The sequence below is a fragment of the Botryllus schlosseri genome, chromosome 10 (genome assembly GCF_051294905.1).
Source record: "Botryllus schlosseri isolate E-star chromosome 10, Bs_hap1, whole genome shotgun sequence".
Classification (NCBI taxonomy): domain Eukaryota; kingdom Metazoa; phylum Chordata; class Ascidiacea; order Stolidobranchia; family Styelidae; genus Botryllus; species Botryllus schlosseri.
In genome coordinates this window covers 12,328,873-12,356,470 of record NC_137245.1, presented here as the reverse complement: position 1 = coordinate 12,356,470, position 27,598 = coordinate 12,328,873, and the positions used below count along the sequence as shown (strand labels likewise).

Sequence of the window (27,598 nt, the reverse complement as noted above, 5' to 3'; positions counted from 1 at the left end):
AGTGTTCTAGTGTTTTTTTTCGCCAAATTTTGCTAATCTAGTGTTTTTCTGCAATTATGCGAATGATGAATATTCTAACGTTAGACGACTTAATTATACGCTAAATTTATCGCTAATGAGGCGATTTGGTACCTCTGGCTGTGTTTGTTTTCAACAATTCTATGTGGTGGTGCAGTAACACGCAATTATTACGTAACAGGGTGCGCTGTGAATCCGTACTTATGAGCGAAAGTCTCTGAAAAAATGTAGAGCGATTTCGCTCTGATGCTCTGTCGTTTCTTGTTGAACTCAGTCTGCATATTCGGGCAAGATTTACATTTGCCGAGGCAGACGGACAGTTTTATTACGATTTTTCGGGATTCCCGTGGATCATCCCGCCAGCTGCATTGATGGAGTGCTAATTAAGCATTGTTCAATTCGAGTCTCGCGTCATTAATAAATATTGAAAAATGTAAGCAGGCCGAAGAATAGTAAGAAGAAGAAGAATAGTAAAATCAATAATTCCTCTAGCTATGCGCAATTTCCCTAGCTGTGATATTATATGATGAACTTGAACTGTGGCAAGATCGCAAAATGAGCTGCAGTTTATCAGTCAGTGCTCTCACACAGAATGTTTGCAAAAATTGAAATCTGTGTACAATGGATTCGGTGAATCAAAATTCCATTTACTGGGAGAGCTCATGACGAATCTCTTGGCATTGCCACATTCCACTGCATTCGATCGTGGGATTGAAGTATGCTGCACACGGAAACCTCCCCATTGTTTTTTGAAGATGTGCGGTAGCGAGCAAGATGCCCCACAAAAGATATTTATGTTTGATAGATGGTGTACAATCGAAAGATAATTTTTATGATGCCGCACAATTCGAAAGCGACAAATTTGATTTTTTTTTGCGCTGTTGAATTTGTTTCATTGATTTTCGTTGAATAATCATGCAGTATATCATTCATATGTATTGAATTCATGAGTGGAACACTTCTTACCTGTAGATTTGTACCTTGGTCATCATGATTACTTGGCAAGGGCAAATTTTCCCTGCAATTTACTAATCTAGTGTTTTTTTCGCCAATCTAGTGTTTTTTCACGACATAATCTTGTGTTTTTTCGGGAACCTAGAGTGGCAACACTGGTTATAAGCACTAGTTCGTCGTCGCCGACGAAGTTGCGTATTCAATTATTCGCGCGCGTATCGGTTATTGCTAGATAGTTGGCATTAACGCGCTATCACGGACTCGCTAATTGACAGTGCTGATGATTTAGAATCGCAGACGGCGGGCGTTTAATCTAATTGTATGGGGTGGCCGCCACCCCATAAATGTGTCATGGGGTGGCTGCGCCACCCCGTAACTCGGCGCCTATGTCTGGCAACCCCCTGGTATAGACTGACAACTTCTTTCAAAATCGAACGCTATCTCTATGAAGATGGTTGCTGATCAACAAGAGTCAATGTATTCAAATTTCAGGGTAGCAGCAACTCATCACTAGCTTACAAGTCGTGGTGTAGTGAGCAGTCAGTCCTTCATCTTTTAAGAAATGCCGTTTTACAGATCAAAAATGTGATCGAGATGCCTGGTGGGTGCTCGACTCAAAACGCCACTGAGAAGATACGCGATCATTGGCTGACGTCGGCGGCAGACTTTTCGTTGAAAAATAGGATTAAGTTACTTCTATTTCGAAGAGAGCTATCGTAGTTAATAAATTCAGATATCAGCACAGCTCCATTACAGCGTGCACGTTGTACGGCTTCACCCAAATAATGGACTCGATGAATTAATTCATCAGTTAGCATCCTGATTTACTTTCTCCATACAAATTTCATCTTCCAGTTCATACCGGAAAATAAATCTTGTTCACCCAATAATTTAGGACTGTAAATTTATCAATCGCTTTCATTACATAACTCGGTCTGAGTAGCGTTGTAACCGATCAATATACTATAATCTTGTGTGTGGTGCACGCTCTACAGCTTCAACCAAATACTAATAGACTCAACGAATTATTCATCAGTTAGCATCCCAATTTACTCACTCTGTACAAGTATCATCTTCCAATTCAAGGAAAACAAATCTTGTTAATTAAACCAATAACTTAGGACTGTAAATATATCATAGCCATTCATTTCTTTGTGGACGTGTGAGTAGCGATGTAACTGATAAATATGCTTATAATCATGCAGGTAGTGTCAGTGTAGTTTGGAATGTATACTGTAATAGACATGAAATTGCTTATATTAATTTGCGTTTCCAAGTAACACTGAATATTAGCATTTAATGACAATAAAAAATCTTGTTCAGCGTGAGTGTTGTTACATAATGCGTACACAGCTGCATGTTAGTTGACAGCGTCAGGCTGATCAGAGTTCGGAGTTGTTGATTGTATCAAATATTTTATCGCCTTTTGTCATAATAGAGCGAGCTGATCTATTTCATCAGCCATGAACTACAGAAGACGATATTAATGAACCAAGTCATAAAATTAACACTATGAGGTATTGACAGGAAGACTTATTTAGAAGTAGATGTGGCGAGTCAGTATCTGAGTACGTCTACTTTTGGGAGGTATCCAAGTACTTTGCTAACCATGTTGATTGTGTTGTTGGAGCGAATAATTTTAGTACCACATCACAATAGGCTTTGAATGATTATATATTGATGCCACCAGTCGAGTAAAATAGGCTTCCCAACGTTCACTTTCGGACATTGTTAATTTTGAGAGCTTGGGAGTAAATTTTCATGATTGTACCTCAAGAGCCAAAATCACTTGAACAATGTCAAAATGTGACAGAGTGAAGCTGTCCATTACAAGCTATTCGTCATAGATACTAAATATCATGATTGGTTCACTTGTTTCAGGTTGTGACCTTCTGTCAAAACAATTAACGCTAAATCACTCATAGTACCCTGACTCCTAATCTGCAGGTATAATAACACCAGAAACCAACAAACCGGCCACAGGCATTGTCAAGTTCATAATGACAAAGGTGTGCATAAGCCAACAAAACGCTACCGTCAAAATAGAATGGATACTAAATCAGATCAAGCACCGTACGACGAATCAAGTTAAGTGCACGTTAATTCCAACGGACATCGCCGGCCGTTCATCGGATACCGGGCAGGTCCAGTTCGCCGAACAATGTCCTGCAGTCGCTGGCATGATGACTCGGCGGTTTATCGCAATTCGCGGTCATCTCCAATTCGCTGACTGTGAGTTCATCGTAAGCGTTCTTGTAGGCTTGATCGTATGCCTCTGTATGGTCAGAGAGCAAAGAAGTCAGTGGAGTAACGTCATAAATTTCAACTCAATTGCAATTAGCGATTGCGATTTCAAAGCTCTGCCAGGTCTAATTCAATTGGAAGTATAAATTAAAAGATGTGAAAAGGACTCAAGTTCAAAAAAAGCAGGTTTGGTTACAGTATGACAGATTTTTAGAAGTCAATAGGAAATGGCCTCCTCCTAACTTGCAATATGCATCTACGCGACCAATGTACCATGGTGTCCTATGGTGTGAACACAGCGAGATATTACAGCTCGCTGCATTTGGGTTCCCATCATACTTTCCATTTGACCAAAGGCAATTACGGCCATTTTGACTGGCTTGCCGAGCGTTAAATTTGATAAAACGGGTGTCAATGGAAAGCTGTTGTTGTACTGATTACGAAAATATAAATTTTATTCTGCCCATGCTCTTGCTCCTGAGCTGCAGTTTCGTTTGCCAGACAGCATTGTTGTGTCACAAAGCGAAACTCTGTCACAATGCCCAATTTGAGGCTGAATTTTGGGGGGTCCAGGGGAAATGGTACGTTATTAAATTTCTTGTAATCCAGATAAGATATACACGCGAGATTCAATCATTAATATTTTGTCAACACACTGACACCAACTACACGAAATCCCCTACAACCAGGGATATTTAGAAGTACTAGAGAAGTTCTAGATATCCCTGCCTAAAATTGACTGGTGATATGCAGCACGTTTACAACTGAATGGCGTAGTCATGTACATTATTTCAATACGATGGGGAAATAAGCCCAAGCAGTAAAACAAGGAATGGGAATTAGAAGCAGACGAAGCACAAAAGTTTGTAGGACAGATTACTTTCAGCCAAGAACTCGGAAACATCACAGAAGACGAATTATACGCTAATTCGATAAATGATTAACTGACAACTAGTAACAATTTATAACAGTTCACAGTAATAAGGGCCTACACTCACCAATGTCAATTGAATCTTTCCCGAGCGCCACAATGATGAAGAATAGGATTTCGCGATACACGCCCCGCCTCGGCAATCGCGTGCTGTTAGAATATTCGTTCAGCAACGTCAGAATCGGAGTCTTGACGTCGTCAGTCATGACGCTGTTTCGGATTGCATCGAACAGTTCCGCAGGATAATCGCACTCGACGGCAGACGGTCGCGATTGGGCTGAAAACGCATTCCGATGTCAGAATTGTAGTGGAAAAATGGAATCGGAAGCCATTCAGACAGTGTTGTTGTGTCGAAATATTGTCTCACACACACACCAGGATCATAAATACACCAATAATGCTGTATAGTTGCTATGGGGATTATAGTATTATTTGAAAACTGGAATTGCTGAGTAGGCACCATTTGTAGAAGAGTCATTATAATCGAGCCAAGAGCCCCACAAGGCTCGTTCAGATATCGCTGGAAAGCTCGGATTCCTGGCATTACGTTGCTATCGATGTACAGCCGCATAACAATATCAGTCTGAGTTATCTTCTAAAGTTTGACGACTTTTTGCAATTTAGCCACCATTTCGACAGAACAATTAAATTGGATATCAACAAAGCTCAGGTTCCTAAAATACAGAACAGAACGGGCTCCAGTCTCGGAAAGCGTACTTTTCGCATCTGCAATTTGAGTCCGGTTGTCATGGATTTGTTTTAGCCGGATAGCGGCTACTAATGAAAAAGAACGCGAGTACGTTCATTTAATTGTGCAGCACATCACAGTATAGTGGAAATGGACATCCACAGCTAGTAAAGTGTGATAATTAAATTGGGCAGGATAACCAGAGGTAAAACTATTTTCGTGTTTACGAAACACTGAACTCTACAATACGACGTTTCGGGACAACAAAAATGAAAATATTGAAATATAAAATTTCTAGGTCTCTTAACCTGGCTTCGCACAGCCAGTCTCGGGGGATTGCTGGAGGTCATGACACACACCCCACTCATACAGTAGATATTACACTGATTTGAAGTACATTTCCATTATAATATTTATTTTGCTTGAAACCCAGGTTTTGATGGATTTGTTCTTATAACACTGTTGCTGATGCACAGGTCATTTTGATGCACCAGAATTTTATAGGACTGTATCAAATGTGTGATGTGGTACGTTGCTGACGCTTAACCCTGACGAGTTTCAGCCACAAACATTCGCGTTCATTCCAATATGAAATTAGAATATGCTATTCTATTGTACGCTAGAGTAGAGCGTCACTCACATTGCAAATACGCCGAGTACAACGGAGCCTTCAGCTTCGGATCATGAATGCTGACATTGTCCCACATGGTGGTTATCGAGACCCTGTCGGTATATTTGTTGGATTGCTCCCGGCCGGGTCTCGCGGCATTGTTCACGTGCTTGGAATCCAAGATGAGGTTGTAGAGATTGCTTTGTAGATCGAGCCGCCGGAAATACCATACCTGCAAATGACGGCGATAAAGAAATGTAGGAACTCGTGTGAGCGTTGGAGCAAGCAGAAAACACGAGCATGTACATTCATTAAAATATTACAAGCCCCGGCATACATAAAACACAAACCAGAACAGGGATTGCAGGTTCAAAAATCAAGCGATCAAACTTCATGACTATTGCAATCTTCAAAACGGGCCATCAACAACAAAACTGCCGACTTACGAAATTCCAATACACGATCGGATGATTGTCTACAAATTCGGGCTCTCCGAGAATGGCCATTCCTTCGTTTTCGAGCAGACTCTCCAGCTCCTTACGCAGAACGAGCGGGCTCAGATACGGCACCGAGACAGGGTCCAGTTCTTGAAAGCTCTGAAAGTACGGACGACAGCATCCAGTAAGACCCATCCAGGGTGTCATATTAGCGATGCATTCAAACAAGTTCTAAAAATTATGACGGCACTTTGAAAAACGACATACATCGCGATTATTTGAAATAACGCTTCTCCTGTCGGGTACAGATAACTCGTGATGGGAAATCGAATCTTCTGAAACCACGTCGGTACGATTCCTGCAGTCCTAAGGCAACATAAAATAAATATAAAAATGATAACTATTTTTGAAAAAAGAAAATCTTACCATTAGACAAACGTTCAATTGCGGTACAAAGAGTCGATTGCAAAAGGGGCAGCTGCAAAAAATGGAAATGCTGTTACCAATGCCAAAATTGTCAATGACCAAAATATTTGCTAGGATTTATCTGGAATAATGGTATTCAACTGCATCTCACCATACTTAAAAAGCACACATGTCTCGAAAGTACAAGGTTGTCGCTACTATCATAGCCTTGTATTATGTATATCAAAGCGGGATACCACTCACAGGAGCAATTATTTTTCATTACTTTATTGCACTGAAAACCCACATACGCAAAATCGCAGAGCTACTCAGCTGGCGGACTTTGGTTCAAATGTGGACATTTTCAGTGTAAGAATCGATTTCTAAAACAAGCCTAAACTACCAAACAGCCCGAATAAAATGGACATAGTTATATGGTAGCCAGACCACACTGCATCCACAAATACGAAGCCAACCGCTATATTCGCCATCAAAGCATCTCACTGAGTATTGAGGTTCGACTCGTCGGCCATCCAGCCGGCCATGATTTCCTCGTCGTAAACCAGACATTTGCATCGCGTGCATTTCGAACAGCTGCTCATCGACACCTCCATCTCCACGACGGCTTTCGAGTTGAGAGACGTCGAAGACATGGCCAGAGTCGGCCGCGCCGAATTCAGCGTTCTGAAATTTGATGGGTTCATACGTGATGACGCTGGAAAGAGAGAGATTCGATTATGCGAGAGACGTTGTCATAGTAAAGCCCACCGTGAGAAGTCACAATCATTCAATCTAATTCTAATCAAATTCCACAGGAGAGCTGTATAATGTGAAACGAGTCAAGCTGTGGTACAGACATTTGCCATTCTCTTGCGTACAAGGATGAGCTCTGATTTGATGTGTATTGAACTTGAATCATTCTTCCATTTCATTTGAATTCAAACTTCAAATATTTTATTTCCGAATTTTCGCTAATTCAGTAATATTGATTAAGACACACGTTTTCACAGTAATTCAACTTCTGAGAAGTAGGGCCACTTCTTGTACCTGAAAACGGCTGGCTTAAAAGTAAATTTCATTCATTACTTGCGACGCCACAGCCTATACTGCGTTTGTGTTATGCAGTAATGTATTGCGTCGTACTTTAATTCACTTGAAACAAAAATAGCAGGCCAATGATACCAAGACCATGCCCTTGTCTGATCTCACATTCATAAGTAAATAATGCTGTCGTTCATGTAGGCTGTAGGCTAATCACTAAAAATAGGGGAGATTCTTCCAACATAGTGTACCTGTACTTCTTGAACTTGTCTTCTCGTTGTAACTCTGCAGACTGGATTGACTTCCGCTGTAATCGTTATCGTCGCGTCTAGACCTTGAGTTGTCTTGCCCGATTTCGGAAATCGAGCCCAGCGAGCCTTTGAACTGAAAATAGGCATGAAGGAGTTGCTTAAAACGACGGGGTAATGGAACGGACTGTAATCCAATTAAAACAGAATAACAAATGCTTGTCAAGTTGTACCAAGTGGTGAGTTTTCATTTTTACTCAATTAGCCTATAATCGGAAATAGCAATTTCCAAGACAAGTCAACACTACTTGAATGGAGAACATGAAAAGTCTGTAATGCACCCGAATAAGCAGTTTGAAAATGTAGATTTGCTTGGAGGGTAGTAAAACTTAGCATATCATCACATCGGCTACTTTCGAAATCACTTGAACATCTTCACGATTACGACAAAATGGCTCATGACTCTACAAAGATGTGCGGTCTTTGAATTATATTCCTTTACCGTGTTATTTCATGTCATTTCAATGACTATTTCTGACGTATAGCGCAGTGGTGCTAACTTTTTCCAAAAGAAAAATCTGTTCAAGTACTAATGAAAGTAGTCAAAAATATAGCCTTTCGAGCAGGCTTGTTATGAATGAGTCATGATTCGACTCACGAACGGCCAAGACAGACATTCAATTGTAACTAATACGGTAGTCAAGTCATCACATTATTGGTAGTTCGTCTATCAGTCCTCATTCTTGGAAAATAGGCCCAGAAACTGTTAGGACTGAGGAAAATTACTATATTATGAGTGCGATCCATTCTATCTATATCACTCGAGCAGAGTTGAAAAAAGTAGGCTGAACTGTATTGATCTCAAAACTGAACAGTGAACACAATGAATTGGACTCGAGTCACAACACTACGACTCAGACTCAACCCAGTATTCATTGCCTCGGACTTGACTCACTGGTGAATTTAAAATGACTCGAATCAAGTCAAAACTATAACAGTAAGATTGATTTGTGACTCGGAACCTGGTGACACGGTTACAACCCTGCTTGAGTACTGCGAAGAACAGTAATGCTTTATTGACTAACCACCCCTGCTTTACAATCTAATAACAAACCTTTTCAGGAGTATAGTAGGAGAGGTTGGTCTGGACCGTTTCGTTGAAGTCTTTCGCGAGATTGGTGGCGAGCTTTTTTGCTTTGCTCGCGACGCCGAACGTGGTCGCCTTCAACAAGCTGTTCAGCTTCGACCCCGAGCTGATGACGCTTTCGGATAGCGTGGAGCCGGGTGCGAAAGAAAACGACCTGAGATTGATGTGACGGAAAATTTCCAATTACAAATCTAAGACATGTAAATTGATCGAGCCATTTTTATGCTTAATTGCAGATTTGCATGATCCAAAATACGACACTTGTCCGGCAGTGTTATACGCTACAACGCTATGGTATGATGCATTACGAATGCCACGAATCTAATGCTATGTTTAGTATACAAGATGATTTCAAAATGATTTCCAAATTGAACGGCACATAGTTCATAGAAATTGGTTCGTCACTTTAGAATTTAAGGCAGTTACCTTTAGTGGTTAGTAGAAATTTCGTACAGTGCGAACTCAAACATAACTTTCATCATATGGCATATGGCACCGAATTCTCTACTAGTTGCTGACGATTACCCTTGACGAGTGTCAGCCGAAAATATTCGGGTTCATTTCAATATGAATATACTATTCAATTGTATATTGAAGTTCTGAACCTCAAAGAAGCTGTTCAAAGCAATATTGTCCGAACCGTCGGCTAGAAACTAACATTGAACTATGCCAACCTGAGATATATGGTTAGTAAATTGCAGGATGCCCGCCATCATAATTCATAAATCACCAAGGGCATACGCAGTGGGTAATCAAAAGGAATTGATACATAATTGAAAATTCTGATTTAAACATTGCAAGGCCGAATCATTCAATATTCAATTCATTCAGTTTCAATTACAATCATTCTGAATCCGTTCAATACCTTGTCAAATACCCGGGTCGCTTCTTGGCGGAATTCGAAGGTGTGCTGGTCAGACTGTCTGGTTGATTTAATTTTCGTTCCTCCTGTAAGTTACAATGAGACTCCTGATATTAAAGTAACAGGAAAACGTTAAAACAGGTCTACATGGGCCCATTCATACATTAATGTACCCCTAAATCAAACACTTCCAAGTCAATTTACAGGCACAAATTGACGGTCGCCAAAGCATTACAATTGAGCAATTCACACACAAGTTTTAATTCAGCATTCGAGACTCATACTCTATTTACAAAGACATGGTTGGAAAATATGTGGTGGAAATTTTTTGGAACAACACACACAGAAAAATGAGTTTCAGAACTACCCGTAAGACAGTGGTACGAGTAGGTTAACAAAATACAAATATTCCGTAATCAAAATCGATTAGGTACAATATATCAGCGTGGGGTAAAAAGCAAGGGCCGCGAATCTGCTTGGAAGACAGAAACAATCGATACCAACCTTGTAGGGAGACATATCGTCGAGGGAGATGCATTTTTCCACGGAAATCCCGCTGCCGACCTTATATGAAACAGATTCTTCTTTCAGAATTGGCTCTTTCTTTTTGACTTCTGAATAGAACGAGAAAAGCGATTTTTACAATTCTGAAATCCATTACGACACGGCAGGGATCATTGGAAGTTGCAATATGATACGTTTCAATCCGTTCAAATAGGCCTTCGAACAGCCTTTCGCAGCTTCGTCTATTTTATTCATAGGCGATAGGAGAGAAATTTTACTGTTTTCAACGTTCCTTGCAAGCGTTTTGACAAACACAATCGCGGTATTGAGTATTTCTTCTGGAAATATCGGTATAATGCAGTTTTCGACTGGATTCCACAAGCCAACAGTAGATAAATATTGTACTTGAGCAGTGCCCTATTCGACCAAAGAGTATTGGTCAAATTAGTACAGGACTCAGATCGATGACTTTTGCGAACTGGGCTCCCACTCGAACAGAAAACTTATTTAAAAATTTTCACATGATACAGATAGAACGATAAGCATACAAAAACTGGGGATTTACACTCAAAACCCGGAACAGCCTTCAGATGTGACGATATTGAATCACGCCTTGATACAGCAGATGTAAAAGACACATTCCTGCCTTGTATCAATCATCTACTTGAACTGAACTATATCCACTTACCGTTGGCATGAACGAGTTCCTGCACGTTGACTTCAGGGTGCGCCGGGGGCGATAACGGGTCAAGAGCCAGGTCCGTAATGTCCTTGCGTTCGATCACCAGCTTCACGAGAGATTTCTTTGACTCACGACGAGAAATTTTGAGACCTTTTCGAGGTCGCGTCTCCGCCTCCATTTTCATCTGGATGTTTGAAAAAATGGGATAGCTCATCGACACGACCGACGTAAAGAATACACGAAACAGCGAGATGGTGGCTACAGCCAGAGCATCTCGGTGATATAGCGAGTTTCTTTTGGCTTCGGGTTAGGATCAGGGATAAGTTCAGGTTATATTGCATTAGAGACGAGGTTAGGGTTCCATTAAGGCTCAGTTTAGCATGTGTCGGAGATAGGTGTCAGGTTAGGGTTAGGCTGGGTTATTTTGAATAACCTGCTAATATGACACTCTACTTTGAATGCCTCATTGTTATGACGCTCACTATTAGGACACTTACTATTATGATACTTGCAGTTTACATACAATGGGGGTTAAAGTCGGACCCCATTGATTAGAACAGTCATTTTCAAGGAATAAGTCACGACCTCAGAGCTTACATGGTATAAAGTCGGTACTTTTAACCGTTCCTTATCTACAAGATTTGTGTCGGCTTCCAACTAGACCAGGCGACAGTGATGGCCGTCTATTTTAGTCACCAGCTTCCCAAAATTCGCAGAAAGTTTTTAATGGGCCGATGGCTTTGTTTGCTACACCATGAGCAGGAAATGTCACAAGGTGGGTCACGGAACATCAACAAGACGTAAAATAATCCACAGTCACAAAACAGTTGAGGAGGTCGCACATTCTAATCGTGTTCGAGCCAGTCTTTTGCTACTATCCCACTCACCTTTACCGTCGTTCGCAACCAGCGCCCTTACGATGCTGTTGCTATGACTTCTTGGCATTTTAGGAGCATCCTCTTCAACTGGCACGTTCTCGACGCCGCTAATCTCCGACACGTCGCTCACTGTGTCCGGGTTGGACTCGACAGCCCCGTCTTCTGTATTTTTCGAGGCAGAGTCCACACGTGGGCCGTCACCTTGCCCGATAAGCTCTGATAAAAGGTAATAAGGTACGGATTATATTGTTCGACTCTTTCATCGTTACAATTAGACGGTCCGTGATAATGAACTTTGTTTGTCTTAATTAGAAGTATATTCGTATTGAAATGAGTCCGAATATTTTCAGCTGACATTCGTCAGGGGCAATCGTCAGCAATTAGTAGTAGAGAATTGGAAAGAACATTGTATATCAACAATCGTACCACCAAATATGACGTCACTGGCATGACATTTGGCGAGATCTTCAGAGATATCTTCACCTAAATTATTTGAAATTTCATGCAGAAGACATCATATTTTGTGATACGATTGTTGATATACAAAGTTCTTTCCGATTCTCTACCAGTTGCAGATAATTTACCCCTGACGAGTATCAGTCGAAAATATTCGGGTTTATTTCATTATGAATATACCATTCAATTGTATATTAAAGGTTTGTACCTGCAAGAAGCTCTTCAAATACCAACAGATGACAAACTAAAACAGCACATCGATATCTTCAAAACTACGAATTACCAGGCTGTGGAAGCGCCTCGGACAGCGGCGTCGCCAGATCCTTGTACTCTTCAAACTGATCGCTGGACTTGGTATCGACAACGTTCCGCTGTGGTTGCTCCAAGCTTTTCATGCTCGACGAGTCGCTACGCAGGTCGGACTGCTCCGAAACCGATCCGTTCTTCTTCCGTACCAAACGTCGCAAAATAACGGTGGCGTAAAACACATTTTCAAGTTTCCGCCAGAGCATGTACCTAAGAATGACGCGTCGTTTAAACCGGCCAGCACCGACAGGGTTTCCCGAAAAATTTTGCTTCACTTCTCAAAAATGTAAAATACGACTTCAACAGGACGCGAAACCTACAAGTAATACATCGTTGGACGCAGAATTTCAACGCATAACCAACTACGGCACGAAGTTAGACCAGAGTAGGGCAACCGAGCGTGTATATAATCAAGAAGACAAGATAACCTTGTTGTAAAAATGGACAAGTTTTGGTTACTTCCTTATAGGGTCAACAACGTACACTTAGTTGGAAAAATTACGTGCTATGATGTCTTCTTTCAAACAAGCATTGAGTGCCCGCTTCTGATCAACTAATTCCATCGCACACATGGCAGAGGGTTTCACCACAAACACGCAGTCCGACTCTCTCATTGGTATATGTATCAGGTAATCAGCTTCACAAATTGGCCTTGAATAGGTTGCTGACATGCTGGCTGGCGGAAAGTCTCTCTAGGTCAGGGGCGGGCAACTTCTTCAGTCGGCGGGCCGGATATAGGAAAATTAAGTAGCCTACTTGGTGGGCCGGATTACTCAATCGATACATTATTCACCCATTTATCCACATATACAAGGAAAAAATCGTATATAATCAATATATTTTAACGACAGCAATGTAACGATAATGACGAAGACAATGTGGATTTGAGAACAGCATTGTCATGCAGGTTTCACCACGCCTGCTTCTCTCTGATCAATCAACACACGGTGCAATCCTTAATTAAGATTTCAAGGCGTTTGATAAGCCCGGTACCACAAATTTACCAAGATATCAATTCATTAGGATTTAGTAGGTGACGAGATAGCATGGTTGTTCAACTGTGTGGCATATTTTATCTCGATATTGAATTCATGCAGCCCGCGGCCTCTACGAAATTTGAAAGTGGCCCGCGAACACTTTTATGTTGGTGACCTCTGGCATATGCGGTGTCTTACAAAAGCCTAGAAGTGTGCTACAAGTCGACGGTTAAGGAATCAAAAATAAGAAATATCGGCTTAGTGTAAATGACCATTGCATTCGACAAACACCATGTTACCACAAATGACATTAGGGTTGAGTACATCGTAAATGCCGGTAATGCATTAATGCAAGTCTTCTCGCTTCGCTGAACTTACGCCTACGCTCGCTGCGCGGTGCGCATACCTGTGTAATTGTGTCTAATAACATACATTCACTAATATGTGACCTATGTAAGCAAGTATCTCGGAAGACTTGGGCCACGGGCTACATTATCATGTAAGACGGAAAACTGTCCCCGGGCCGTATGTTGCCCGCCACTTCTCTAGGTGCAGGTTGTCGCGTTTTTTCCTTTATGTCGGTAAGCACCTTACCAAATTTAAAGGTCCGTGGAAAATTATTGAACAGGAAATTGGGTCACCACCATAAAAAGGATACGAGCCAGAGTTATTTTGTGGGCAAATATAGTTTGGTCGATACACACTATTTTTCATGTCCAAATGTTTAAAAATACAGCCTGATTTCAAGAATTTGGCCATATGACGATGGCTAAACGGCAACTCCGGCCGTCATCAACAGTTCCGAGTCATAAGAAAACTCACCCGTCTCTATCCGTGGAAGGCCACGCGAACTCCAACAACGCCTTGTTGTAAAGACCGTACGTGACCGCGCTGAACTGCGTGCCCGAGTCTCTCAAAAACTGAAATACCTTCATCGCCAGCACCGGTTAGTTGTGCAGGCAGCATAAGTGCATCAGGATGCGGTACGAGGTTTTGTCCGGCAGCGAGATGCATTTCATTCGCTCGAGAAGTCTTAAGACGTTGAGACCGTACCGCAGGATGGACGCCTTCGAATGGTACCACCGGGAATAGTCGAGCAGGCATCCGAACCAGACGCCGAACGAATGCGAGAACAGCAGCCAAGCCCACATCTTGGAGTTTTTACAGCTCGTTTTGGCTTGCTGAGAAGGGAAAGATTTCCAGTAAGTGGTGGCGGCGTCAGGGGCGAAAAGCAGCCATGCCCGCAGAGATGGTCATGTAGTTATCGTCTATACCAGTGGGTTCTTAACTTTTACTAACCCACGGAACACTCACGGTAATGTGCAAGCTGTACATATTTAATACATTACTGGTGCACAAAATGAACTGAGTGGTAGAAAAACGAGACCAAATAAAATGTAATTTTCACACAAAACAACAACATTATTGCAGACTTATTGACAGTCAGTCCTACTTCTACTGTTCCCATTCAGATAACGGTTCAGAAATGAGAACCTTCACCTTGGGAGTGTCATCGCATTGTTCGTTCAAAACGAATTACAAATGACCTTGTAAATATTAGATATAAAATTGGAAATGAAGGACTGGATTTCGATTTGGAAACCCAACCTCCCTTGTGTACGCCACTGCACACGATGTACTACCACTATAGTCACAATCTGACTAATGATTGGGCCTAATCCCCTCAATGATGGCCAATACGACCATATCATCATGTCAAATCATATGTATTGTTGAGTGTGTGTCCTGTCCTCCAGGGAACCCCCGAGATTGACTCATAGAACGAATAGAGTTCAATGGAACATCGGTTACGAACAACTGATCTAAGGGTTACTCAACTAACAGACCTTTACAGCAGTGGTTCCCAACCTGCGGTACGCGTACCACTAGTGGTACGCGAAGGTCTTTCAGGTGGTGCGCAAGTTAAGTCTGTGTTTTTTTGACCGAAGGGAGTTATTAGTTCAGGTGGGGTTGATTTTGAGTTTTTTGAAGCCGCCGTTGACGTTGCGGTAAGGTGGTCGTCGTGGGTAAGGGTTTACAGGGAAGAGATCTAGTCGTAAAGCATTGGTAGGCTATTCTTACCTAACCAAACTCTCTTTTATTATATTTGACCACAAAAATTCCGAATGCTGCAGAAATCATATACTACGCCTGTCACGGTGGATTCTCTCAGCGTGAGTGGCTCTGTCATGCTCTACTTAACTCATAACTCGAGAGAAGCGACGACCACGTTTTCGCCCTTTTCAGAGACAGACGTCGTACAGTAAACAGGGATTTTGTGTCGCATTTCGTGTAGCATTGCATTAACGTAATATCTTCAATTTAGAGTAATTGCCAGCGTATATTTTAACGATACGTTATAGACCAGTTAGTTAATCCTACTCGCAATACAAGCTACGGAAACCCACTGTGTCTGGACTCTTTAACAGTCAGTTAGATATCGGTCGTTACTTGCAACAAATATTCCAGTCCAGTTCTATCGAGAACTGATCCTACGCGACATAAGAGGTAAAATATACGAGTGCCGACTGACGTCGATATGGATACATCACTGCCAGCAGCCGGAGCAGAGGTGCTCAGCCAGCAGGATTTCAATACATCACTGCCAGCAGCCGAAGCAGAGGTGCTCAGCCAGCAGCCCGTCGATACGCAGCCGACGATGCCAGCAGCCGACGCACAGGTGCTCAGCCAGCAGCATTTCAATACATCACTGCCAGCAGCCGAAGCAGAGGTGCTCAGCCAGCAGCCCGTCGATACGCAGCCGACGATGCCAGCAGCCAAAGCAGAGGTGCTCAGCCAGCAGCATTCCAATACGGTGCTAAGTCAGCCTTATGTTGACAGAGTTATACAAGATTCCAACGCCGAATACGACGCGGCTATGAACGCTTTCCACATCTCCATCGAAAATGCACCATCGCCCATGCATGTCGTCAAGTGTAAGTGTGCGCTAGACGAACTAACCTTTAAACTGAAAGACACCTTGAGGAGACTGAAACGAGCAGTGCAAACGCAAAACATGGACAGTCCAAGCCTTCACCGAATAGACAGGCTGGACCAAGTCATCACCCAAGGTCAACGCGAAGCCAGACGCGTTTACGAAGAATACCAGGAAGACCACGTGAGCTCTGCGACAAGTGCCGACCTCAATAACCTTTTCAGTCCAGCTCGAAGTAGACGAACGTTAAGTAGCGTGGTCTCCAGCTCAAGAAGCTCCGTCGCGAGAGACCGCGTCAATGCCGAACTCAAGATCGAGGAAGTGAAACTCGAAGCAGAGGAGAGACAAGCAAGACACAAGCTTGAAGAAGCGAGAATAAAAGCCGAGTTTGAAGAAAAGAGGAAACTTATTCAAGCTACCGCAGAACTGAAACTTACCAATATACGTTCGTCCTACAGTGGCTCTCTCGCCCCGCGAGACCTAGACACGCCCCCCGCGGAAAACGACCCCGTGAGTACCGAACCTTTACATGTGCGTGTGCCCGCAACCTTCGGCCAGAGTTTCGTTACGTGGAATGCTTCGACCGCCCGAGGGAGTGGGTCTCGCAGACCCACGATCGAGCCGCCGGAAACCCAATCCATGATAACTACGCTATCTGCCAGACCAGTATGTCCCGAAAACCTTGGTCCAAGTCCGGCCCCTGCCGCTAATCGTAATGAACCTTTAATCGCCAACCCTTTCGAACCCAATCTCGGCGGCCGAGCTGGTAGTCGAGAACAAATTTCATATCCCCAAATGCATCGTCCTGTCAGTGCGGATGTCCCTACTGGGCCGGCTAGGCCCGTAGACCGCAGAATCCCTTTACGGGATCATGATGAACTACACTGTGTCCCATCCATCTATGCTAGACCTCCCAATGTCACTGGCTTTCGCCAACCAGATAATCCTAGCCCCTACATTTCGGCCTCACCTTATAATCAAATGAATTGTGTAAATCCACTGAACAATATGCTAGGTTCCATGAAACGTAGCCTCGACCTACAAACAATTTCAATATCCCCCTTCGATGGCAACCCGTTAGATTACCACCGCTTTATGAACGAATTCGATAATTCTTTCCAGCCCCAGGATGTCGGCTCGAGCGAAAGGCATCCTGCTAGAATTAAACTGAGCAAACTCATATCGTACTGTACTGGCGAAGCAAAAGCCGCTCTCGCGGGATGCCGCGCCAGCCACCAAAGCGAGCAGGCGTACATACACGCTCGCAAAATCCTATTCACTAATTATGGTCGCGATTCATACGTTGTTCCCGCTTTCATTGAGCAACTAACTAAGAGAAAACCGATTGATACCGATAATGCTCGGGCTCTTATAGCGGCATCCGATCAGCTTCGGGCGGCCAGCTACGTCTTCGCACAATGTAATGCAACGATACAAGTCAACGCGATTGGCGTCCTCGAACAGATATTGGGTCGTTATCCTGTTCCCTTTCTACGACGGTTCATGGGTAAGCACCACGGAACACTGAGAAAAGGCATTGAGCCGACATTCGAAGAATTCGTCGATTTCGTGCAATGTGAAGCAGATGCGGCAAGAACTCCTCTCGCCCGACTTGTGTACAGTATGCCGTCGAACCGAAACCGCGTTAATGTACATGCAACGTGCGTCGATTCTTCCGATTTAAACGACCGTGGACGACTTGCGGCAGAAAAAAGTACCTCACTGCCATGTACCCTCTGCGACAACGACCATCCGCTCTACAGATGTGATGTCTTCAGGGAAAAGACTCCGATCGCTCGAAAAACGTACGTGGAAGAAAGGTCGATTTGCACAAATTGCTTGAGCTACGGGCATAAACCCCGCACTTGCAGATCGCGTTATAGGTACAAATTCGATGGTTGCAGCTCACTACATCATACACTCCTCCACGAGGCGCTGCAGTCCACATCAGCCTGACGGAAGACCGTCCTCGGGCGGAACCAGCCGCGCGCTCGCGTCGTAATGCATGCTTTTATTTGTTCTTGATTTCATTCCTTTGCATTTTGCCTATTACTAGTCTTTCATACGCTGATCACCACCATTCCTCAATTTTTATGGCTCATAGATAACTGCATTCTTCTGACATTCACTATTCGCCACAGGGCCGGCTATGTCACGGTGATTCTCTCAGCGTGAGTGGCTCTGTCATGCTCTACTTAACTCATAACTCGAGAGAAGCGACGACCACGTTTTCGCCCTTTTCAGAGACAGACGTCGTACAGTAAACAGGGATTTTGTGTCGCATTTCGTGTAGCATTGCATTAACGTAATATCTTCCATTTAGAGCAGGGGTTCTCAACCTGGGGGGCGCGCCCCCCTTGGGGGGCGCGGGAGGCTCTCAGGGGGGGCGCGAAAAATTGACGAAGTCAGTATAGGGGGGGGCGCGAGAAATTGACAAAGTCAGTATAAATTGTACGTGTCTGATCATGTGTTTCACATCCATTATGAGAAGACGATTAATGAAGATGAAATTTATTCCATATTCAAGAAAGTTTGCAAAATACAAACTATAGCAACCGCGCTCAACGGAGTATAGTCTGATTTCAACTTCATTTGAGCAAGTTTTTGAAATTCTTTGGAGATATAGAGAGCAATTCCCACGTGTAAGTCATTTATTGCTTCATAGCTTTGACAGTAGCCTAAAGCTTGTCGCGCCGGGCAGCTCTTGTTAGTAGCTTGCGAACTGCACTGCCTAAGACAGACTTAGATGCAACATAGGTTGCCCGGTTTCGCCCTCAATTAGGCTACTCTAAATCAATACAATTTAATTAATTTCCAAAACTGATCAAATTTAGCCTGGCAGGACGGAACGACGCCTTGCTCTCTGTACTCACTACCAGCATCAGGATTAGTCTCGGGGTGACCTGCCATGAAATTAATTAATGGATGTCTTGTTCAATGTTTTTTTGTTATTTTCAAACAAGTTTGGAGAAATTTGTCAGCAATGTAAAAGACTCAACAACTGGAATGCAGATTCAAAATTGGCGTAAGATAGACCTTATGTATACTATTAGATCAGGGGTGGGCAGCCTGCGGCCGTAGAGGGGAATTGGAGCGGCCGTCGACGCCTATTTCAATTAGTATGTGTTGGCGGCCGTAGACATGCAAATTGCAATTACGAATTCACTCCCGCATTTTCGAGAGATTTTAATTAATCTTGAAATTTTCTTCGCCCTCTGCGCAATTCCACAAGACTTCATTTTTCGATTTTAATGCAGTAGCGCCCTTCTTAATCTGAGCAGGAATGGGAACTGGCAAGAAATAACAATTCGTTCGCGGCCCTGAAAAATTTTCGCGCGCCGCGCGACAATATGCACCTCCCGGCAACTATTCATAACATTACCACTCGCGATTTCGGTGCGTACAATAGGCCATTGTGAAAAGTAGATGTCCGGAGTTCACCGGGAATGGATATGGACAGTTTACCATAGGTATTTTGCGTCCAGATCGTTCATTGCGGCTATGCCCTGGAATGCGGCCTTACGCTACATAAGAAATCGAATTGCGGCCATGATTATCAAAAACGTTGCCCACCTCTGCATTAGATGATGTGCTCTTTTTGACATGACGATAAATGCAAGGGGGTCAGGGGGGGCGCGAATTTTTTGACCATCTCCAAGGGGGGCGCGTGTCAAAAAAGGTTGAGAACCACTGATTTAGAGTAATTGCCAGCGTATATTTTAACGATACGTTATAGACCAGTTAGTTAATCCTACTCGCAATACAAGCTACGGAAACCCACTGTGTCTGGACTCTTTAACGGTCAGTTAGATATCGGTCGTTACTTGCAACAAATATTCCAGTCCAGTTCTATCGAGAACTGATCCTACGCGACAGCGCCCTAAAACGGGCAGGTTATTTTCTGTTTCGCTGCCTTCGGCAGCGAAACACGGTAGAAACAATTTTGACCGCCTTCGGCGCGCGTAACGTGTGTAGGGTAGGTGGTACGTGAACACTGCATAAAACCTCGAAATGGTACGTGGGTGGGAAAAGGTTGGGAACCACTGCTTTACAATGTTGAATCAGGATCTTGTCTGTTAAAAATGATAACATTTTTCTATTTCAGTAATTACCCCGGGTGCAAAACGAGTCTACAAAAAATTGATTCGTACACAATGAACATCTCCAATAAATACCTTCACCAACGTCTTCAATTCCTGCTTAGTTCGCTTGCCAACGACAAATTACTGAGACGCCCGTTTTTTCGGCAGGTAATTCCATGGTGTACCATGTTTGTTGTTAACGGAGTCACCGTCAGTCAGGGAAAGGAGTTCTTGACGAAGTTGCGGGAAAGTAGTGTACGAGTGACCTTCGCTGTTGGGAGAGCCTTTATCGTCTGGCGGCAAAATCATGATTGTTCTTTCACTGAAATAATAAAAACACAAATTAGCATGCAAAGAACGCATCCACTACCTCGTCGTGTAAATACCTGAGGTGATACCTAGTCAGGAGTTGACTGTCAACGGTACAATTACGCCTAACGTCTACATCTTTGACCACACCCAATGAACAACCCAGCACAGTACCTGGGAAGTGTATCGTCGCTGTCGATTAGCCTGACGTTGTGGATATATTCACCGCCCAGCCGGTCGATACACTCATCAAAAAACACCAGGCTGGCCGCTTTCCCGTGCTTTTGTCCACAGAGCTGCAGGAAAATGACGCAAACGACAGGCCCTCGACGAAAGCGGCGAAGAGTTGTGTGCCCATCATCATTTGGAAGAAGCGGTGCGATGACCTGTCTTGCCTATGACTGAAGCCTGCAGAAAACAAAGTGCTGTACTGTCAAATTTGTGCACAAATCGTCACACATCAAACCTCTTGTGACAGTAAAGGTAGTATCGCAATATTTTCATTTATTCTATGCAAAGGATTCATACCGTTCTGATCAGTCTTTCCCAACCTTTTTGTATGTCAGAATTGAAACTTCAGAGAATGAATGGAGCCGCATGAAAACACTCGGATAGGCTACTTGTAACGAAAATTTTAAGAAAGCCAGCCTACCTCCAGATCTCACCATCATTCCGCTAATTCAAAAGCATGCACATAGACTTACATAGATTCTGTACAGGGTATTTTAGCATTGATAGACGTAGATTGGTACGTGCTATACATTAAAAGAAACTGAAAATGCATATCATTACTACAACATACTAATGTCGTTATGTGATAGCTCTTCATACATTTCAGCACTTGATGTACAAGTTTGCATGGGATTATACTCTGACTAATATTGGACTTAGTAGGATTTATACTCAACCATGATCCGTTATTTTGATGTTAGTAAAATGTGTCGAAATTTACTCTTCACAGAGACGATATATAAAGGTCCATGACCAGCAGAACTCAAGATATATCATTGTCTGACAGGTATTCATCCATACGTTTGACCCTAGTCTGCAAGAATTATATTTCCCGATTTTCAGAAGCCGCCATATTGGATGGCTTTGGATATATATACAGTGGTGTAGCAGCCACTTGGCGGTTCTGGCTCTGCGCCAGGGGTGGCAGGCTCCAAGGGGGCGGCAAAATGTGGCTTCACAGTGAGAGAGAGATATGGTATGGCATTCTTTTTCGCCTGCACCATCGAGATGCTTTGACGACGGAGATGCGATACGGACATTTTTTTATAATAAGGTCATCTAGTCTGCACCCCAGTTTTTTCCCTCTGTGATTGCTTAGCGCCTAGCGGGGACAACCGCGGATACCAGTTTTCGAGTCTTTGGTCTTACCCGGCCGGGGATCGAACCCACGAGCTACCGATCATGAAGCCGGACGCATCACCATTATGTTATCTCGCTCGGCACAGTGTAGTCTGTACACAGCCAGCTAAAAGAAGCGTTTTGGTAGTCCTATAGCTGTCGTCCCGTGAGCTGAAATTTGATCAAACATGTCTCAATCGAAAGCTAGTGTCGCGCTGATTCCGAAAACACGAATTAATATGTTAACATGGCGATGGAACCACTCCGAAACAGCCGTCAATGCCGATTGTATGGAGAGTTCGCAGAAAAAGGAGAATGCCTGGCGAACAATCAGAAGATGCTTGCCTCAGTTTTGTGGAAGGAGTTAGATGATGCATGTTTCAAGCTTCGGACAGATTTAAACTTGAAGCTGAAACTAGGCTTACCGACATACACCACTTAAATGATATGTTTGGATTTTTGAATTCCCACGCGCAGCTGCAAAGCGAAAGTCACAATTTATTCACCAGCGATTTTAGAAGCACTTATGACAACGAGGTGGACTTTTTGGAGTTAGCTGCGAAAATTGTCTTGCCTTATACCTTCGAATTAGGGATCATATAAATCAGAAGATTGCTAGCTTTTCGTACAAACCAATATGAGGCCTCTAGGACGAACACAAATTAAGATATGATCATATGAAGTTATTCAATTTGAGATTTTGAAAGGGTTAAGAGGCTGGTGCGGAGCAGTGAAATCACGTTTGATCGTAGTGCAACAGCGTTTGATGTTTTACAGTGGTTAGTTAATGCAAAGCTACTTGATTTGACACCATATTTATGCCCGTGTCTGAAACTTTATCTGACCATTGGTGTTTCAATTGCAAGCTGTGTGAGGCGAGCTTCTCAAAGCTCAAACTGATTAAGTCTTATTTACGTTCTACCATGAATGATTGTCGGCTATCAGCTCTATCCATTCTGTCTATAAAAAGAGACTACGTTCAAACACTTGGAGTTTAGGATATTATCGCTGATCTTGCTTTGAGGCGGCTATTGATTTTCTATTTGCACAATACCATCGTATTTCTTGTCTTCATTATTTTTGGCCTTATTAACGTTGGGACGGTGAGGCTGGGACGCGGCATATTGTTTGTAATTATTTTTATTGACAAGGTTGCTTGAACATGAATCTATGTCGAAATTTGCTGCTGTCTACTTAGGGGAGGGGGGCGGCATTTTAGTCGAGAGCCAGGGGCGGCAGCACATGCTGCTACGCCAGTGTATATATATAGCTAATATCCCTCATTTAAGAATTCATGTAGAGAAACTGACTATCACTATTCATAAAAACAAACAGCAACTGCCGTCTATTATATTTTTGTGGGATATTTAGAGGCCAATCAGAGCCACAAGAAGGCTACCTTGGAACCCCATGCGGCTCTGAGAGCCGCGGTTGGGAATCACTGGTTCTGATCGTGGCAAAGATCTGTAGACGAGAAGGCAGGGCATTTTATGAAGAATGGAGTCACTAAACCTTTTTATTGACGTACCGGAACAGTAAGTTATAAAGCTGTGTTCGGCGCTCGTTGGGAGCGGATAATATTGATACCAGGCTGAATAACGGCCCAACCAACTCACCCTGCATGTCGAAGAGTGAATCGGGATTCGTGATGCTAATACTGGGCGCAGCAGTCAAAGGCAGCAAATGGTCCTGATACCCGTTCATCATGACGGCCATGAATTTCGAGATGGTCTCCTGAAATAGTAACACGACATGTTTTGATACGACAGCTGCAATATAGTTTGATTCATTGAGTACACCGTACAGTCTCATGTCGCATTACAAAATCAGAATGCGGGTATCAAAAACACGGAGACATTGTTTGCAGCTGTCATTTTCAGCATATATACATTTTTTAATAACAGAAATGAGCTGTGATAACTTGAAAAATATGTTACGGTGTCAGTGACAGCAGGCACTGGCTCTCCCATCCTTTCAGTATGCCAACAATCTTATTTCAGCGACATGACTCAAAATAAAATCTGGGCCTTGATTTATAAACCTGAAATGGTCGACAACAACCAGAGCTGGTCAGTACCTTTTTAACATCACTCAAAATTGGTCATTTTTACTTGCACCACTTATTCATGCGGTTATATTTTCAAACTACTTCCACTAAACAGTTTTCGACAACAAACAACTTATATATTACACTTATGTGAAGTAGAAAGTAGTTGAGGGATTGGTTTGTAGCACTTTAGAGAATGAAGTAATCATATCACCTTGCGGAAACAGCCCAATGCATGATAGTGGAAGAATGACAAAAATGTTTGAAAATCACCCTATTTGTAGCGTCATCAGTCCACCTCGGACCAAACATACTCATCAAACTACTTAGCTGGAACTTACCTACATTCATTTCCTACTTGTCTTGTACACAGCTACGGTACTTTTATACTTGAAACTCATGGCATCAATTCTACTTCTGACCGAGTAGCAATGCTGACTATACTTTGCCTCAGACTAAAACCCTAGCCTCTGACCCGTCACTTTCAACCATGACCTGGATCTCGGTTTGCTGATGTCTTTGCGTCTGTGTTAAGTCAGGAATTCGCACTCCTCCTCTTTGATACGCAGGTTTTTCTGTTTGATCTCGACAAATAGGCTCTGCAGGATGCTCCACGCATGTTTGGCCAACTGATCTCACAGTCGCAGACTCGCTGTGACGCATCGCAATACGCCATTAGAGAATAACCGATATACCATTGGCACATTCAGATCTGGCTTTATCAGTGATGGTCCTCACACGCTGGTCCATGTACAGGCTTTCGTGCCAGCCCCTATGGAATCACGGTTAATTTTTTTAAATAAATCCTGCGTGATGAGAGCTTCTCTGCATAGAAGAATTAGGTACAGGTAATTAAACAGAAAGTTCTGCTGACGTTACCACCGATTCCACTCTGGCCTACCAGTGCACCAAATACGTAACGATTTGGTAGTAATAACGATTTTATATCACGAAATGCAAGAAGTTGGAAGTTTGTCCACTAATCGGACCCGCAGGAGCATTACTTTTGTGCTAATTTACTGCATCTCAGTCAAATTTTGCCCTATATTTAACCAAAATTCTCAAGACAGAGGAATAAATCTCAAAAAAGAGGACATTAGGCATCTTCCGAGGACACTTTGAACAAAGTAAAAAAAAGGAGGAAAAATCCGCTTCAAAGAGGACATATGGTAACCCTACAGTATATAAATTAGAGGCCAACCAAGAGCTCAGTCTCAGTCATTTCAAAAGACACCAGACAACCAAGCAAGTGGTTTTAACAGGTAATCTCCTTGCATACACTTTAATAAAATCACTATGGTGATGGTGAAATATCAAACGTACTATTCAATTGAAGTTTCAAGTATTTCATTTGAGTAGCATACATTAGCAGAAGGCTACTTGGATTCGGGCGAGGTTTGATTTTCTAAGGTTTATACCCAGTCAGAAGTTATTTTGAAAATTTACCAGACCCATAAACACAGTCATGGGACGTTCTCGGGTGAAGGGTCATAAGGAACCGTATTCGTATCCACGTTGACGGACATGACGTCCGGCGGTGGATCACAAAGGTAAAAAATGCGAATCCAGCCCATCCATATCCAAGAAACGTTACCGGCACTCAGTGCTCAAACTCATTTTGCGTTAGCATAGCGGAAGACTGGGTCATCACTCATCAGAGAGCGAACTGAAAGAACGCGTTTGAGTTACATAACACATAGCACTGTCGGTTAGTTACCTTCGGTGTTGCCAACTCCGGATGGAAGAAAATCGCTAAAACGGGTATTAAAAATCACTAGATATCGCTAAATATTGAGAAAAAAGCGCTGTTCCTAGGTATTTCAAGCCACGAAAAAACAAATGGCTGCAAAACCGGGAAGTAGTAAGCTAACGAGTGGGAAGTATTGCTCTATTCCGCAATGCTCTAGTGCTGCTGCTAGCGGAATTCGTCTATACCTTGTTCCAACTGGTGATGAACCACGGTTTGGAGTTAGTACTAAAGAATGGGCCAATAAATTTAAGCAGGTGAGTGAGTGTGCGGATCGAGTTAATATACTATGTGTTTTCATGTTTTATTCGATGTTCTTTGCATATTTAATCATCTTGTCTTATATTCGAACGGGTAGGGTTGGTCATCCGGCACGAAGGGATACCGCATGTTGCAAATTTAGATCAGCAGTGAGAAATAATGAAATATTACAACATTACACGGATAAATTCATTTACAATATAGTATTTTTGCAGTGATTTTGTATACTATCATTTTTTCATTATTTGTAATAGTCTCAAAAGTTTAAAACATGCCAGAAGGAAGAAAGTAATGATTAGCGCCTACAGTTTTTTTACCATATGATACTATTATAAAAATAACAATAATATCCTTACTTCAAGTTATTTTCAAAGTCCGCTACAACACTGACTTCAAAAACAAAGTCGGCTCTGGCAAAGCATACCTTTGTGAAAAACATTTTGAAGCATCAGACATTCATGTCTCAAATAATTGTCTTCCCATCAAAAAAGACTCTCTGTTTGAGAAGAAATCAATATTTCGGGTCGTGTAACATTGACTTTCAGAAGAAATTCGCTGATGAAATAGCCGAATCAGTAAGCAAATCTACAAAAAGAATATGACAAATTCATGATTATTGCAATTGATGAATTATCAATCAAAGCTATATTTTTGATTTAATGATATTATGCATTTTCTTTTTTAAAATATTCACATTAGTTTACAAGTTCATCAAATTTTTCAGAGGAGCTTGTCTATCGATCTTTCACCGACGATATAATCGGTTATGTGGACTTCGATAATGAGGTCTATAATGACATTTCAAAAAATGCAAGTAAAGTGGCTAATCATATCCTTGCTGTTTATGCGAGAGGTGAGCACCAGTGCTCATTTTAGACATGCTCAATTGCTCATAGCAGTCATAACTTGTATGCTTTCAGGAATGACTAACAATGGATTGGACGGTGTAGTGGCCTTCTACCCTACTGCCAACGTTGACTCATCAGATATCTTTTTTATACTGTCTGACCTATTCGTCGAAATTCAGTACAGAACTTCTGCCATTATAGTTGGAATTGTTTGTAAGTATGAGCTGGATGCCCTGTCATTTCATTTTTGTCCAGATATCATGTCTTGGATGTATTCAACAGTTGATGGTCTTGCTGCTAACAGGGCGGTAATCAACCTTGTTGCATCTCCAGACGATAACTCAGACGTGCCTTATAGGATGAAAAACCCAATTCACCCGGACAGGTTGTTGCTTCCAATGCAGTGCAAAAACTTTGCCTAATCATTGGAGTCCTTTTCTGATGCAGATTTATATACTTTGTTCCTGATCCACCTCATTTGCTGAAAATTACAAGAAACAATCTGCACAATAAGAAGAAATGTCTTTGGAATAACGGACGTATATATATGGATCCGATTAAGCAGATGGTCAGAGTAGGGATCAATTTTATAGTTTCATGCCACTATACTATGGTACAAGGGAATCAATAA

At 42.5% G+C, this 27,598-nt stretch overlaps 2 protein-coding genes and 1 pseudogene across 3 annotated transcripts in view; 2 read left to right on the top strand and 1 right to left on the bottom strand.

Annotated features, from left to right (window-relative positions):
* LOC145448207 (uncharacterized) overlaps positions 1-15,795 on the top strand; it is a 40,201-nt gene extending 24,406 nt beyond the window's left edge. Inside the window, exons 21-22 of the mRNA XM_080326559.1 lie at positions 1,549-11,883; positions 12,306-15,795. Coding sequence (XP_080182685.1) covers positions 1,549-1,601 — 53 coding nt within the window. The 3' untranslated portion in view covers positions 1,602-11,883; positions 12,306-15,795. The remainder of the gene's footprint in view (positions 1-1,548; positions 11,884-12,305) is intronic.
* LOC145448808 (C-myc promoter-binding protein-like) lies at positions 2,951-26,825 on the bottom strand (annotated as a pseudogene). The gene is made up of 19 exons (XR_013918030.1): positions 24,601-26,825; positions 23,681-23,795; positions 20,889-21,122; positions 20,499-20,727; positions 14,211-14,569; positions 12,389-12,621; positions 11,659-11,865; positions 10,778-11,029; positions 10,090-10,199; positions 9,589-9,671; positions 8,691-8,877; positions 7,580-7,712; positions 6,792-7,002; positions 6,309-6,360; positions 6,150-6,248; positions 5,892-6,041; positions 5,476-5,677; positions 4,215-4,424; positions 2,951-3,247 (listed from the first exon to the last, which is right to left on the bottom strand). The product of XR_013918030.1 is annotated as a C-myc promoter-binding protein-like (transcript).
* On the top strand, positions 26,825-27,598 carry LOC145448223 (uncharacterized). Its single transcript, XM_080326584.1, has 3 exons — positions 26,825-26,972; positions 27,040-27,352; positions 27,415-27,598. The coding sequence occupies exons 2-3, from the start codon at positions 27,042-27,044 to the stop codon at positions 27,596-27,598; spliced, it is 495 nt and encodes a 164-aa protein (XP_080182710.1). The 5' UTR covers positions 26,825-26,972; positions 27,040-27,041.

Excerpts from the sequence above, each read along its gene's own strand:
- LOC145448223 (XM_080326584.1), top strand. The coding sequence starts at position 27,042 with ATGACTAACAATGGATTGGACGGTGTAGTGGCCTTCTACCCTACTGCC. Across the intron at positions 27,353-27,414 it reads AACCCAATTCACCCGGACAG|ATTTATATACTTTGTTCCTG; the intron begins GTTGTTGCTTCC and ends TTTCTGATGCAG.